The sequence below is a fragment of the Engystomops pustulosus genome, chromosome 10 (assembly GCF_040894005.1).
Source record: "Engystomops pustulosus chromosome 10, aEngPut4.maternal, whole genome shotgun sequence".
Classification (NCBI taxonomy): Eukaryota; Metazoa; Chordata; class Amphibia; order Anura; family Leptodactylidae; genus Engystomops; species Engystomops pustulosus.
The window spans coordinates 39,638,863-39,656,121 of NC_092420.1; the positions used below are offsets into that span (position 1 = coordinate 39,638,863).

Genomic DNA, 17,259 nt, shown 5'->3' on the forward strand with positions numbered 1-17,259 from the left:
GCAAGTGCAATGCTTTTTCACGCATCAATTGCCGTAGAAAAGATAGAGCTCAGTCCAAAGTCAACGCATTGAAATTGCATTGAAAATGCGTGTGAAAAACTGAGACACTGAACCCTAAGGCCCCTTGCGTTGCAGATCATGTCTAAGTCTGATCAGTGTGTGATCAGGATTTGGTCAGTGAAAAACTTGCATCAGAGTTCAATCATATACCCTCAGCGAGAAATATTCTCACATTCTACTTGAGGTCTTTTGAAGTTGAGGAAGCATGATGTCATGGCACAGACAGTTTGGGCAAAAGCATTATGTGCAGGGAGAAGATGCATTGATGCAATGAAAATCAATTGTTTTAATCAATTGATTGCCTTTTATAAAATTAATTATTTCAATTACTTTGTTAAATAGTTTAGCCTCAAATGGTTTGTTCAGGGCACATAATTTTAATTAATGTATTCACAAATGGTTTACACTGTACAAGTTCGATTTTATGCAGATGATACTATGCTCTGTAAAGTAATTAATACAGCATAGTATAACATTGCAGAGGGATTTGTACATAATTGTAACTTAATGCACTTGGGCCATGAAAACAAAACATACAATTATGCCCATTCCCTTAATAAAAAGATTGTTTTATACCTAGTCCTGTGACTAAGACAAGGGGCATCCTCTATGGCTAAAGGAGAGGTGTTTCCACTATTGCCACAGAAGGGGTTCTTTACTGTAAGAACAGTGAGACTGTGGCCTGTGGAGGTAGAAGATACTTTCACTCTGGAGCCTGGACACCTTTCTTGAGAATAAAAATATTATGGGATAGGAGAAGACATTTATTTAATCATATAGCTTGGACTTAATACACCTGCAACTTTTTCCAACATACAATACTATGACTATAATCTGCTATATTGCTCTGCATGGGGTATATCTGGCTAAAAAAGTTTCCTATAGCTATTTGCTCTGAATGCCATAAACAATCTATTCAAATGTTCCTTCAAAACATGTATGTATGAGTCCTGATGGTAATAGCACTGTAATATTGCATTATGAAATGTGCACAGCTTGTGTGGCTATTTGCATATCTTTGTTGCCAATACAGTAACTATAGTATCTCCAATGAGCTATCACCTTCCCTCTATAATGCTGCTTCTCACGTAGGATCACAAAGAATGAAGTATTTATTGCTGTGACTGTTACTAACTCTGTCAGTAAGCAATTGAGTAAAGAATGCTGAAGAGCTTTAAAAGCTTGCCCCATCTCCATCTTAATGCAAAGTTACAGGGCATGTCACTCAGTGAATATTTGTTAAAAAAATGAAAATGCAGGTGATGTCAGAGTAAAATCTGTGCTATACATTATATGTACAGATTTATATTTTAGAATCATCTCTTCAGTGGTTTACATCAGTCAACCAAAGAGAAGACAACTTTGTTCTGCTGGGTATTCAACTTGTGGTAAGAACAATTTTTCTTTATGCTTTTGTGAGAGTAGTTTCCTACATGGCATCATTGGGAAAATTATTGCACCTAAAATTAAGACACCTTATCTCACTTAATTAAGTTAATTTTAATGGTTCTGTAACTTATTTAAAATGCTGCATACTGTAGGTATATTTTACCATATATATTTCTTAAAAAAATACAAATTTAACATAGAAAATGCTTGTTGGTGAGGTGAAAAAATGTTTTAAAACATGTAATAAATGTGATGCATAGAATGCAGTGTGGGAAAAGCAAGATGTCTGGTGCATTTACTTTAGCAAATGAAAACCCATGAGGCCTGGGGCAAGTGCAAGCAAAATAAAACTGCTCCCGATTCTGCCCTCCATCCCTGGGACCCACTAAGGCAAGCAGAGCAAAGGAGCTAAAGGCTGTCACAATTCTGGAAACTGGAGCTGGAGCATGTTAAGGGCAAATGCACACAGACCTACATGATACTCAACAACAGGATGAAAGCTAAAGGATATTCTTTTTTTGACATAAAAAAACCAATGTACAGGTAACATTGATGGAAAGCCAGGGCAGCTGCGCCACAATCTGATCATGTGCGCCACAATACCCAGTTAAATACCTGTCACAGCGTCGCAAATCCCGAAAATTTCGAAAATCTGATGAAATTGCGATCTGCGTACCCTTAGTAAATAAGCCCCATAGTCACTGAAAAATACAATTTCTCACAAAAAAGCCTATAAAAACAACTATCACATGTAAATTAGAAAGCTTTGGCTTTGGGAAGCAAGAATGAGGGAACAGAGAAAAAATCTAGGTTTTGAAGTATTAAACTATCTTTGTCTTTAAAAAAGGCACATTGGATAGAAAATTATATAAGAAGAATAAACTGTCCAAAACTTGTATTTTCATAGAAAATACATTTTATTATGCATATATAAAGAAAAAACTACAATTACAAAAAATATGTATCTTGAAATACAGAAATAAAGGAACAAAGTAAAAATGCTTGTCATGAGGTGCTTCCAGGCCATGTTTTAATGGGTTAACAAAGGAGTAAAGAAAAATGTCATATCTAATCATGTGGTTTGACCAGTTCTTAAAGCATGACACAGTCCGAGGAGGAGGTAACCCAGGGTATAATTTTATCATAAGTCTGTTTAACCTGTCTTATTTGTGCCTATAGAGCACTTGGATAGGAAAAGCATAACATTCAGTAAGTAATGCAGGTAAAATATGGAAGTCCAACTATTATTAAAGTATAAGCTGTATAGCATTTATAATAATATGAACCCTTGCGCAAATGTAAAAAAAATTGACATTGACAAAAGAAATTATGGATTGCTGCAAACAACTGTAGCTGAGTGATGTTATTTACTCACTTTTTTCCCTCTTCTTATATGCCTATATGCCACCTTGAAATGAGATTGTGACTCCAAGTCACAGTGTTAGAATGCCATTGCTTTATATTCCTCAGGGCTGTTGTTATGTTACTGTACTGAAGAAATCTAGCCCATTAGCCCGGTAGTTTTAGGTTAACTACTGAATGCACACTGGGTGAGTTTGTTGGAACAAACTGACTCAAGGACAATGGCTATTAAGATTAAATTAGCACTTTAGCTGCTCAGTTCTCTGCATTTTTTTATGGAGTCAGTCTGTATATCCTTCATCTTCATACGCTTCTAATATCAAAGGGCCATTGTGGAAATGGGGGCTCTGGGCCATTCCCATTTTTCCAGTGAGGTGACCCTTATAACTTGCTGTCAGCAACTGTCTGACAGCCTCATTCACCTCACCTGCTGGTCTGTTGGAGTGGGATGCACCCTGATAGTGTCAATACCTCACCTCTTGGCGTTGTGCATGACTTCTAATGTCTGCGTAGATTGAAATCAGCAAATACGTTTTCTAGGATGGGATAAAAGGCAGCCCTGTTAATATCAAGCAGGACTGTCAGGAGGCCTAATGACATGATGTGGGATTAAAGACCGAACTGTATATCTATTCCAGAAGGAACAGATTGCAGACAGTAGGCAGCACTGTTTACATGTGGTTGCATCTCTTCAATACAGTCTAGGGAACAGATTTAGCTGAGTAAGAGACTTTTGACCAGGGTCGGAAAGTAATAGTTCTCCTCCACTAGGGGATGTCTTGTAGACATGTGGAGACTTATAGCCACTCATCCTCCACTAGGGGATTTTGATTGTAAGCAAGCAGCTTAGAAAATTTTAAGTACCTGGAGTGCAGTCCACTGGGGATCTACCTGGAATGGCATATGGTCATTATAATTTTCTACAAAAAATGGTAAATCAGATGTGGAAGGAAAACAGTTTTTGTTGCTTACTATATACAATCACAGGAGACTTTTCATTTTTTAACAGTACTATAAGAAACAAAAGGTTTGCTGTGGTTAGTTTCTATGGGTAGTAAAGATGATTTTGTTTTCTCTCCAAAGTGAAAAATGTGTGAAATCACATTTACCAACATTTATCCCCTTATCCACTGCTACTTTTTACAGTGGATGTTAGCCCTATTCAATACTTACAATGAGATTTTAATCACACTATTCTACATTTTCTGAGACAGGGAGGGTTGTCTTTTGTTTTTACTTCTATTTAATGCCAGAAATGTAAAAAATTGCTTTTGCAAATGTCTGTCAGGATACTGAAATGGGGTAAATGGTGTTTAATTGATTAAGGGTATTGTTATATTGGTTTTATACTTCTTTCAGCTCCTTCTATTACTGCTGAGTCAACATTTACATGCTAATGTTGACTTTAATAAACATCAGTGTTTAGGTAAAGCTTGACTCAAAGCAAAAGGTAATGCTTTGGTTGTCACGGAAGAGATTCAATATACAGTTAATACGGCATCAAATATCAATTAATATACATATACAGGCGGTCCCCTACTTAAGAACACTCGACTTACAGACGACCCCTAGTTACAAACGGACCTCTGGATATTAGTTATTTATTGTACTGTAGTCCTAGGCTACAATAAACAGCTGTAACTGTTATCACAGGTGCCTGTAATAAAGATTTATTGTTAATCTTGATTCTTATGACAATCCAACATTTTTAAAATCCAATTGTCACAGAGACCAAAAAAGTTCTGGCTGGGATTACAATGATAAAGTATACAGTTCTGACTTACATACAAATTCAACTTAAGAACAAACCTACAGACCCTATCTTGTATGTAACCCGGGGACTGCCTGTATAGGGAAGTTATGCAGGACAGGACATGTATTTTTGCTATTTCTCTGGTGCATTTTACTCCAATAATGTCTGATAAAGCTAAAGCCAATTTGCACCACACACCTCAGTTTGTGAAGGGTGGCAGTGGCTCATGAGCATGATTTCACTCCTAATATTGAAAACAGTGATGTCTGCAAAAGCTGGAGAGGGCTTTAGAAACAATCAGGGCACAAGAGTGATTATAGATAAAAGTTGGCCTACTTTTGAGCCGTAACTGGGAGATGCTGGGCCTCATAGAAGACTTATGAATGGGTCCCTCCTCCTTAAAAACACATATTTGTACACTCACACATGTTTATACTATCACACACAGTGTATACTCTTATATACACATATAGACATATACAAAAATATACCACTTCCACTACAAGGTAGATAAAAGTGAAAAGAAAAGCCGGCTCACCCAACCTTCAGATCGTTGTTGGCTGTACACACAATGAGAGTCTTCTGGTGCACGGAAAAGATCCATCCATAGCCGTATGGTATATGCAGAGAAAAAGTAGTCGAACCGGCACAACACGAGAGATGTCACAGGGGTACTAGTGCCCAATGTTGCTTCCTTTATTGAATAAAATGTAACATACACGAGGACAACGGCTAGTTAACGCGTTTCGACGGGATCCATCTTAATCATAACCTGGTTACCCCTGTGACGTCTCTCATATAGACATATAGTATATACATCATATTATTACACATACAGTATTTACACACTATATATACACATATGCATACAGCATTAATAGACCATATACACACACATACAGCATATATACACATATATACAGTACCATATACTGTGTATCTAGTATATAAATACACATACCTTATGCAATATACACACTTCTGGCATATACATATCACATATAGACAACATACACTTCACATGCACATACATGCATTATATATAAATCACATAAAAGCATATACACATCATATGCACACACATATAGCATGCACATCATATAAATCCACCCACATATATCTAAGGGTCAGGCAGTCTTCTTATTTTGGGGCCCAGTAGCTGCTGACAACTTGTGGGAAGTGGGCAAGCACTTGTCAGGAAGTGGAGATACTTGATTCCTGCTGTTCCCTCCCCCAACATTTCTCATCTGAGCTGCCAACTTAGCTGTGTACTGTAGAAGCTGTACACTGTTATATACATATTGGGGCATATTTACTTATCCGGTCTCTGTGCGATCCCCGATCCGGACTGTCCGACGAGGATGAACTATGCCGCGATTCATGAAGATCGTGCGCTCAATTTCCTGCATGTGTCACTTCCCTGATCAGGTCCGCCAGAGTTCACCTTCTTCTTTCTGATGCATCTAAGTGCTTGGCTTGCGACACAAATTTAAATGTTAAATCCCACGCATAGTCCGAATCCGTTGCATCGTCCGACAGCCAGCCCCCGTTTTGTGTCACGTGAAAGCCAGCGCAATTGCAACACAAAGCGATCGTGTGCGACACAATCCCTGACGTGATCCCCAAAAAGTTGGGAAAACCGACAAAAATGCGCCCGCGGGACCCTTAGTAAAAAAGCCCCATTATGCTGCACAATGTGCAGCTTAATATGTATATAATGGGGCACAACCTCCATTTTTTTGTGTGGAAGGTCGTGTGGCTGGGCCCCTTAGCTGTTGCTATTTACGTCCCTTCTTTTGAGATGACGCCCAGACAAGGGGCAACCTCACTTGCATATCATTATAAAATTGATCAGCAACCACCAAGGTATGGTGGAGCTTGTAAGTCCTGCTAATGGTTGTTGATAAGTATGTACTAACATCTGCATGCTGTGCTCATTTGCTTGTAAAGAGGACACTTGTTGGATAGCCAATGAGATTTGTTGGAATCAGTGGGGTCCAAGCAGCATAAATTAGTTTAATAGCTTAAAAAATTGCCATCAGAATTAAAAGTTAATTCAAGCATGAAATGAACAATATTATAACGTTACATATAACACCATACCTCCCAACCAGCAGAAGGCTGGGGGACAAGAGGAGGGTTTGAAGACAGAAGGATGCTGGAGCAGGCTGAGGGACAGGAGGAGGAGGCTGGGGAAAGGAGTAGGATGTAGGAGGAGGATGGAGGACAGGAGGAGGTCACTGGAGGAGGATAGAGGACAGGAGCCACAGGAGGAGCCTGGAGGACAGGAGCTACAAGAAGGAGGATAGAGGACAGGAGGCCACTATGAGGAAGATAGAGAAAAAGGACCACACCATGTGAGGAGGGGGAGGGGTAGATAGGAGTAGATAGTATTATGTGTAAGTTTGGGGAGATAAATAAAAGTGGAAAACTTTGTATAAAATTATATATAAAATGTATATGTTTTATATGTTGCAGATTTGCATTAGGGGGTATTATACGGGTCCACCGGGGGGTGGCCAAAGTTAGGGGGCATTATACTATGTGGGGACTGTCAAGTTCAATATTATACTATGTTTGTGGGTGGGACAACGGGCGTGGTTTAGAAAAGGGGGAGGGGCTTTTGTCCCTCTTTCTCTCGTCCAAAAGTTGGGAGGTATGTATAACACTGATATGATGTCTTTAATCAGCTCTGAAGTGATGCAGCGTTCAAGAAATCTCGGTACCAATATGGATAAGCAATGGGAAGCTGAAAGACGTGGGGCTAAGAGGGCAGAAGCAAGGCTCAACAATGGCATTCAGGAAATTGAGGAAGCTCAGCATTATCACATGAGCACCATGACAAAGGAGCAGAAACGATTACAGAAGGATCTCATCAGGATCAAGCAAGGTGAAAACAGTCTAATATTACTGATATATGATTCCCCCTGACATTGTTGTGCTTCAGATATGTCTATGGCAGTGATGGATAGTATGATGCAGTATAGCCTAGAGACCAAGAGGGTTAAGAAAGCTTGTCCTAAGTATTTAAGTTATCCCCTATTCACAGGATGGGAATACAATATCTGATCGGTGAGTGTTTAACTTCCGGGACCCCACCACTCACAGGAATGGGACCCTCAGATCTTCAGAGAACTTGGATCCCATTCTTGCTAATTGATGGAGCAGGAGGATGCATACTTGTCCTTCCTTTCATTTCATTTACATAAAAATTGAAATGAATCTTTAAACAAACTATAAACTTGTAGCTGTTTTTGCCCTGCTGGGATCTACACAGCAATATTAAAGGTAACAGCTATAAATCAGTTTTAGATTTAATTTAAAGATTTAAGAAAACCCCTTTAAATTCTCCTCTAAGCCAAGCTCAAATACAGCTCCCAAGTAAGTCAAACACGCCCACAACCCCTGGGTGCTGGCGTAAGTGATGTGGGAGCCACACATGTGTGGGAAGATAGTGGTTATAGTTCCTGAGGCAGAGGTAGTGTATCTGGGCTGATAGTGGTTGAAAAGGCACTTGAATTTCTGTTGCAGTATAGTGACACAGGGAGACAGAGAAGATGAGGCAGTGAACTAAAGCCAGAACTGATGAATAACAATGGAAATAATCTAACATGTATAATCGAGTGTTAGCCGAGTTTTTCATCACAAAAAATTAGCTGAAAGACCTCACCTCGGCTTATACTCGAGTCAAGAAAATAACAAAATGTACTCACCTTCCGACGCTCCCCCCACAGGTCCTCTTCCATACAGCGATGCTTCTGCATCGGCTCCGTGTCCCGGCACTGTTCATCGCAGGGATCGTGACAGCAGCCTCTCGCTGACATTCTACTATGTGCGCACTATGATGTTAGCGATCAGACCGCACAGGGACATGGAGCCAATGCGGGAGCATCGCTGTATAGAAGAGGACCTGCCGGGGGCGTCGGAAGGTGAGTCCACTGTTTGTTTTTTTCCTACATGCATTTTATTGGGGGCAGGGGCTGCAGGCTAAATACTAGGGGGGGGGGGGGAGTGGCAGTCTGTATACTGCAGTGGGTCGCAGTCTGTACACTACAGGGGATAGCAGCTTATACACTACAGGGGTTAGCAGACTATCCACTATAGGGGCTAGCAGGCTATATACTACAGGGGGCTGGCAGGCTACATACTAGAGGGGGCTGGCAGGCTATATACTACAGGTTCTGGCAGGCTATATACTACATGGGTCTGGCAGGCTATATGCTAAAGGGGGCTTGCTGGCTGTATACTGGGGAGGCTGTGACCAATGCATTTCCCACCTTCGGCTTATACTCAAGTCAATAGTTTTTTACAGTTTTTGTGTTAAAATTAGGGGTCTAGGCTTATACTTGGGTCGGCTTATACTCGAGTATATACGGTATACAATCTTCAGGCAAAAAATGGAAGATTGGGGACCAGGTGGACGGTGGTGCTCTTTTAAATTACTTTAACCTTGAAACTGCCTATGTAAAGTCACTCTCTTGGCTCTCACAAACTATCTACAATTTCTAGCTTTGGGGTGTAGATCTCTTCCTACAGTAAATGAAGTCACTATCTGTAGTGAATTTGAATCCTATAACACTCACAGAAATAATGTTGGGTCTTCTCAAGCTGGGTCTCCGCATTTTCTCACTTTCCGCATTTTCTCACTTAAATCCCTATTCCATTACTGCTCAACTCTAGGCAATCAATGATTATTGTGTATCTACCCCTATTAATTAAATCAAATTCACTTGAGTAAAAATGCAGGATATTAAAACATGACCTTTATAGGAAATATATAAAAAGAAAGGGCAACTCTATGTATATTAGCACGGGTCAAAGTTTTGCAATAGGCTGTAATGGTTGCATATAATAGACATAAAGGGTAGAGTCAAAACAGTGGCATAACTATGAGACGCTGGGCCCCGTGGCAAACTTCTGCATGGGGCCCCCTTTCCCCTGAAAAACAAAAAAATATATATTTGTACAAACATGTTTATAGATTTACACACATTTATATATTTATATCTCCTTCACGCTCTGCGCCGTACAGAGCTAGGAAGGGTCTATGAAGTGGGATCAGGGGTAAGCCCTCTTCATACAGAGGTTTGGTTCGCAGCATATTGCAGCAAACACCTACTGCTAATACCCACAAATGGTGCTAGCATTGATTTCGTGGGCGCCGCCATGTTTGTTGAGATTGCTGCTCCCTGTGACATCATCAGGGACTGTGATTGGTTGCCATGACAGCCTCGGGTCTGCATCAGAACAAATGCTATATGGATTCTGGAGATTCATTACAATGTGCCAGTGGCTCACTGTAATGAATCGTATGTAAAAATGCCATATACTGCAAAAAACAAAAAATTCAAATCCCCTTTCCTTAGAACTGGTATAAAACTAAATAAACACGTTAGGCATCCCAAAATGCCAGATCTATCAAAATTTAAAAATGCTTAATATCAGCGGTGAACCCATTAACGGAAAATAGCCAAATGTCCGAAACTTTTACACCATTTTACATCACATAAAAATGTAATAAAAAGTTTGCACAGTCCTTAAAATGGTAGCAATGAAAACGTTAGTTCATTTAGCAAAAAATGTCATCACACAAGCTTTTTAAACCATAGTATGAAAAAGTTATTAGCACCAGAAGATGGGGAAACAATTTTCTTTTTTTGTACACATTGGGTCACATTTACTTACCCGGTCGGTCGCGATCCCGATCCGTACTGTCCGACAAGGATGAAGTCCAGCGCGATTCACCAAGATCGTGTGCCCGAGATCCTGCATGTGTCGCTTCCCCGCTCAGATCCGCCGGAGTTCACCATCTACTTCACGGTGCATGTAATTGCATGTCTTGCAACACAATTTCAATTTTAAATCCCGCGCTTAGTACGAATCAGTCGGGTTGTCTGACAGTCACTCCCCCGATTTGTGTTGTTTGAAAGTCGGCGCGATTGCGCCAATGTAAATTTGGTATCACCGTGATTGTACCAAAAGAATAATGGAGACAAATCATTTAGAGCGCAATAGGCTGTAATGGTTGCATATATGTATGCAATGGTTGCATGGAAAGTATTAAAATCAGAGCCCACAATTTCACCCCATTTTTTTCCAGCTTCCCAGTACATGGCATGGAATAATAATTAACTGAGAATCAGTCCTTAAGGGATTAAGTTCTACACTCATGCCCTCACTTTTCTATAATTGAACCAACATGCATAAATGTATACACTTATACACATTTCTGTACTAAACAAACGCGCATACACACCATATACAAAAACACACATACATATATATTGTGCACATAAAAAAATATTCATTGGGTGTCCAGGATGGCAGCCATGTCGCCAGGTGGGTGTTTGGGCAGGTTTTCAGGTGTGCAGGTGTGCGGGCGTGTGTGCAAGCGGGCAGCTTTTCAGGTGGGCGGGGTTTCAGGCGGCCAGGGTTTCAGGTGTGTGATTGGGCGGGCAGATTTCAGGTGTGTGATCTGGCCGGCAGGGTTTCAGTTCTGTGATCTGGCGGGCGGAGTTTCAGGTGTTCAGGCGGGCCAGCGTTCGGGCCAGCTTTCCTGAGAGTGTTCCAGCAGGCAGCAAGTCATCCAGCACAGAGGGAGGGGGCCAGAGGTATGCATCAGTGAATTATGACCCCTCCCCCAACTGGTCGATGGTTACGCCCCTGGCTATAGCGTGCAATTACCCAGGTTTAGAAATTTATATGGGCACTTCATTATGCACTACTAGTCCAATGAACTCGGTGGCCCTGCTCACTAAATGGGCTGGATGGTCTATGCTGAAATAACACCCTACCATCTGGACCTGTTTAGGTTCCAGAGAAAGGGATATATTAACCCTTTAACCCCTTAAGGACGCAGCCTGTTTGCAGGTTAAGGCTCGCAACTTTTTTTAAAAATTTGACCAGTGTCTCTTCCTGTGGTAATAACTTTTGAACACTGTTACTTATCAAAGTGATTCTGATATTGTTTTTTCCCCACATGTTGTACTTCATTTTAGTGGTAAATTTTGGCTGATAAGTTTTGCGTTTATTTACAAAAAAAAGAAAAAAACGATGAATTTTTTGAAAAATTTGCCATTTTCGAAATTCAAAATCACCGCGTTTTCAGGTAGATAGATTTACCACCTAAATAACTTGCAGAATAACATTTCCCATTTGTCTACTTTACATTTTCATAATTTTTGAAATGTTTGGATAATTTATTTTGACGTCACGCGGCCTACAAATCGAATAGCGATTTTCCGTATTTTCGGAATTGACTATTTTGGGGATAAATACTGTTTGAAATCAAATTTTACATATTTAGCAACAAAACCCCCTATATAACCAACCCATTTTCAAATCTGCACCCCTCAAACTATCAGAAACAGCATTTACAAAGATTGTTAACCCCTTGAGATCTTCATAGTAATTGAATCAAAATGGCGGTGAAATTTAGAATGGTCAAATTTTGTCGGTTATACGTTCATTTAGCCCTAAAATTTACACATTTCCAAAAGATAAAAAGAGAAAACTCACCATAAAATTTGTTCTACAATTTCTCCTGAGTGCAGCGACCCCCCACATGTGGACATTACTTGTGTTATGGGGGCACAGCGAGGCGCAGAAGGGAAGGAGCACCCTGCAGCTGCCAGGATTTTAGTTTTCTGGTTGCCCCCTTTTGAAGGCTATAAAATTTTCGCTTGTCCGTTATTTGGGCCATGTGACGGCATTTTTTTTGCGGGACGAGATGCTTTTTCCAGTGTTACCATTTTGGGGTTGGTATCCCCTATTGTTGAAAATTTTGGAACTTTTTTTGAGGTCATGAGTAGAAAAGCATCAATTCTGTACTGGATTTTTTACTTTTTTTTTTCGTGTTCACCGTATAGCCTAATAATCCTGTTATCTTTATTCTATGGGTCGATACGATTACGGCGATACCAGACATGAATATTTTTTCTTATTTTTTACTAAATTTGCCAAATAAAACCCTAATGTGGGGAAAAATCTATCATTTTTGCATCGCTGTCTTCCAAGTGGCATAACATTGTTACGTTTTTGGCTACAGAGCTGGTTGATGGCTTGTTTTTTGCGGGACATGTTGTTCTTTGCAACAATATCATTCTGGAGTACATATGTTTTGTTGAATCATAATTTATGGCGGGTTTTTGACGTTTTTTTTATGGCATTCATCATATGGGTTCAATAGTTATTTAGTTTTATTCTATGCATTGTTACGGACGCGGTGATACTATATATGTGTGGTTTGTGTTATGATTTAGACTTTTTTGAGCGTTATATTTCTCTTTATATGTTTTGGGGCTTATGGGCATTTTTAGTGATTTATAAAGTAATTTTTTATTGAAAAACATTATTTTGTACATTTTTTACATGATCCACCATGGGATATGAACAAGCAATCATCTGAACTGGCATCGGCTCTGCGCAGTAGCTGTACTGCGCTGAGCGTTAATCGCGGGACTCAGCGCAGTACAGCTACGGCGCAGAGCGCTAAGGGGTTAAAGAACATCTACAATCAGGATGAAGGTTTGTAAACCAAGCACAGTTACAAACAGGTGTGTGCCACCTCTGGGGATCTGCTCTTCTTTTAGCTATCTCCGCTGTGGTTTTGCTTTTTAAAATTATGCAAATTAGTCTTAGGGGCTCCATTGAAGAACAGATCCTGCCAGAGGGGGCACACACCAGTATGTCAGTGTGCTTGGTATACAATCATTCATCCTGGTGGTCGACGTCCTTTAAGGACACAGGGTTTTTTCCCTCATTTCTCGCTCTCCTCCTTCAAAAAAAACTTTTTCACATTTTTGCGTGTACAGTGTTGTGTGAGGGCTTATTTTGAAATTGGAAAAAAAATGCATTTGGCTCAGTTTTTAACACTTCCAATGTGCACTCCAAATAACATCTCTGCTTTATTCTTTGGTTCGGTAAAATCATGGTGATACCAAATTTATATAGGTTTTATTGTGTTTTACTACATTTTCAAAAATTAAACAAATGTGGATGAAAAAAAATGTAATTTTGCCATCTTCTGACTAATAACTTTGTCATACTATGGTGTACGCATATGTATAAAGGTGAGGGCATATAAAACATAAATTTTGCTAATAAGGTTAAAAAAGAAAACAACACCAAAGTAGATCATAGCATGAAAATACTCATCAAGAATAAAAAGTAGAGGCTGACCAACAGCCAAAGTCAGTTTCTCTGTAAGATACAGCAATTGTCAAGGTTAGATGCAAACACAAACAGCATAAAGTATGTGAACTCAGATGGCCTAACCATACATTTAGCCAGCCTATGAGGCAACCGTGGATCCCTGAGCAAACACATACAGCATCATAACTATAGACTCACAGATGGGGAAATAAATAATCCCAATCACCCCCTCTTGGGTTTGGTCTCACCACATCGATACCCATAAATCTAATGCTTCCAACATTACCCGCATGGTGCAACTTGCACCATGCGGGTAATGTTGGAAGCATTAGATTTATGGGTATCGATGTGGTGAGACCAAACCCAAGAGGGGGTGATTGGGACCGTCTCATCCTTCAGAGAGAGGCCAAGTGGATATTCTGGTGTGATACGGTATCCCCCAAGGGTCTTAACGAAAATGTGTCATTTGCATCATTTATTTAAAATATTTAATACAATGTGTTTTTTGGATATCTGGGACTATCTTTATAGAAGGAATGTAAGGATACTACAACTGTGTTCTTGTAGCCACGGTTTGAGCTTGCCATGCTTCTAAACCAGCCAAAATGACCACTTCCTCCTTATGAGTGTCACTTTTCTTTTGCTTATGTACTGGCCACCGTGTGATGTTCCCTCAGGTTTTGAATGCGTAGTGGGTAGCCCCGACACAGGGATAATTTTAGCCCTTCTGGGTATTCTCCTGGTGCTGGGGTGCCCCCTGATGAATATTCTTTACTGTAGGGGCCAGTCAGACAACTTAGGATTCCCATGGATCAGAGGCTCGATGGATGGATGGGGCGTTAGCCGTCAATATCCAATGTCGAGCTCTAGATCCTGTGTGAATCTTCTAAGGAGGCGTTTAGCTAGGCAGCCGGAATAACAGGCTGTGCCCCGCCACGCCCCCTACTCACTCTCACATCTCCTTGACGACGATACCCGATGACGCGCCCCGGGATGCCGGAAGTGACGATTCGCGGCACCGGAAGTGACGTGTCGCGATAGTGTGAGGCCGGACCGGAAGTACAGGGTCCGTGCCTACCACCACGAGGAGACGCCGTGAGGGATGACGGCGATGCAATGGGGTAAGTAAACAGATGCCCCGGGACAGGTTTGCACCGCCCAGTCTCAACACCATAGGTATTAGATCACACCTGACAGGGTGTGGCCTCGTATACCACCGGTAGGTCATGACCTGGCCACACTGGATAGAGTTACTCGGACCAATCAGAGGAAGGTGGGTGGAAGGGATGGGTGTCAACCTAACCACCCAAAACCTTCAAATACTTTCACTCTGTATTATACATTGCTACAGGAATGGACTAGGCCATTGCTAATCCAATATTGCTGACCACTGTCGGTTTTCCTGCAGCAGGACCCAATACTGGCATGATTCCCCTGAAGAAAGTACCACCACCTGTGGCACTGGAAACGCGTCGGGAACGCTTATTTTGAATTATAGCACCTTCAGGGCCTACTAGGGCGAGTCTATGACTAGGGAACGCCTGGGACTGTCCTTGTAAGGACGGGAGCTATATCTGGGGACTAGGGTGAGTGAAGTTGAGGGCTCACTAGGGGCAGTGCATCTACCTATTCCTGACCTAGATGTGCCTGAGACCCATCGTCTACAACCCTCGTCTGGTCCTACTTCAGGATGGGTGAGATCTGACCATATTTATCCTATATGTTTACTTATTTCCCCATCTGTGAGTCTATAGTTATGATGCTGTATGTGTTTGCTCAGGGATCCACGGTTGCCTCATAGGCTGGCTAAATGTATGGTTAGGCCATCTGAGTTCACATACTTTATGCTGTTTGTGTTTGCATCTAACCTTGACAATTGCTGTATCTTACAGAGAAACTGACTTTGGCTGTTGGTCAGCCTCTACTTTTTATTCTTGATGAGTATTTTCATGCTATGATCTACTTTGGTGTTGTTTTCTTTTTTAACCTTATTAGTAAAAGTTATGTTTTATATGCCCTCACCTTTATACATATGCATTAGATTGGGATGGTGAATCCAGTGGCCTCCTTGTTGGCAACTTGCGACATAGTAAATTAGGCCCGTGTTTAGATACTATGGTGTACAGAGCTGTGTGAGATGTCATTTTTTGTCGACTTCATTGCTCCCATTTTAAGGTTTTCTTTTTGTGATTTATTTTAAGTAGGCATTTTAGGACACATGGTTGGAGCATAAGGGACTGTATCAATTAAAAATTCCATTCAAGGGACACAGGAAACCAGTTTACATTCTATTGATGGGGCAGGAAACTCACAGTGGGGGCAGTTGGTCTACAGACCAGGTGCTAATTTTGTTATCTTATAAGGCATAGAGTATATAATACATACAGCGTGCCCCCATAGAATATATAATACATACATCGTGCCACCATATAGTATATCATAAATACATTGTGATGCAATGTAATATATAATACATAGTGTGCCGTCATATAATATATATATATATATATATATATATATATATATATATATATATATATATATTGTGACACAGTCAGGGGTTTGTTGCTGGATGGGAGGTATTATCCTCTCAGCTTGTGTTGCTCAGAGTAATGCAGCAAGCTGAAATCAAGCACCGGACCAAACTTCAAGCACCGGTCCAAACCGGGTTTTCAGGGTGTTCCAGCTAACAAAGCTGAGCTGGAAGTGTGCACAAGAGAGTGGAGTGAGCTCTAGTCTCGGAGGGAGAAGCTTGTTCCAAGAGCAAACACGTGTCCTGTCTAGGAGGACAGGTTGGCTGTTTTTGGACTTTAAATGGACTAAGTGCTATGCAGCAGCTTCTGCAAGGTGTGAACTTACACCAACAATTTGGACTATTTGTGAAGACCCTGCTACTGGGTGAGAAGGCCAAGCCTGGTCTGTATGTTTATGTTTTAAACAAGCATGAAGACAATGCTGGATTTTTGTTCCATTTGTTTTGTGGTGTGAATAAACACTGAACTGAACTGAGAACTGTCTCTTTCCCTCTGTCTGCGACCGCTACCTAGCTTATACCTGAGCAATACCCCACAATTGGTGGCTTGGAGCGGGCAAAACGCAGTGAGGGTGGTGCAAAACCGGAGTTTTTTCTGGGCACCATTGCATGTCGTGGATTAAACCTGCAAAGTTTCAGCTAGCATCACCGGTCAAGATGGAGGAGCTGATTAAACAACTTGTGCAAGCTAATGTTCAACAGCAGATTGCACACTCTGAGGCTATGCAGGCCCAGCAACAGACTAACGACTTACTGCTACAACAAATAAAGGCGCTGCGTGAGACTCCAACAGTGGTGACCCAGCTACAGCCTGCGGCCAGAGAGAGAGTCCGAACTGCGCTGAGAAAGCTGACAGCGGAGGATGACGTAGAGGCCTTCCTGGCGGTGTTCGAGAGAACGGCAGAGCGTGAGGGGCTGCAGCCTGACCAGTGGGCTGAAGTGGTGGCCCCGTTCCTGACTGGCGATGCGTTAAAGGCATATTTTGACCTCACTCAGGAGGATGCCCTGG

General features: G+C 41.1%; 1 protein-coding gene across 1 annotated transcript in view; it reads left to right on the forward strand.

Annotated features, from left to right (window-relative positions):
- Positions 1-1,172: 1,172 nt before the first annotated feature.
- CCDC190 (coiled-coil domain containing 190) overlaps positions 1,173-17,259 on the forward strand; it is a 70,906-nt gene continuing 54,819 nt past the window's right edge. The window contains exons 1-2 of the mRNA XM_072127062.1: positions 1,173-1,448; positions 7,255-7,454. Coding sequence (XP_071983163.1) covers positions 7,265-7,454 — 190 coding nt within the window. The 5' untranslated portion in view covers positions 1,173-1,448; positions 7,255-7,264. The remainder of the gene's footprint in view (positions 1,449-7,254; positions 7,455-17,259) is intronic.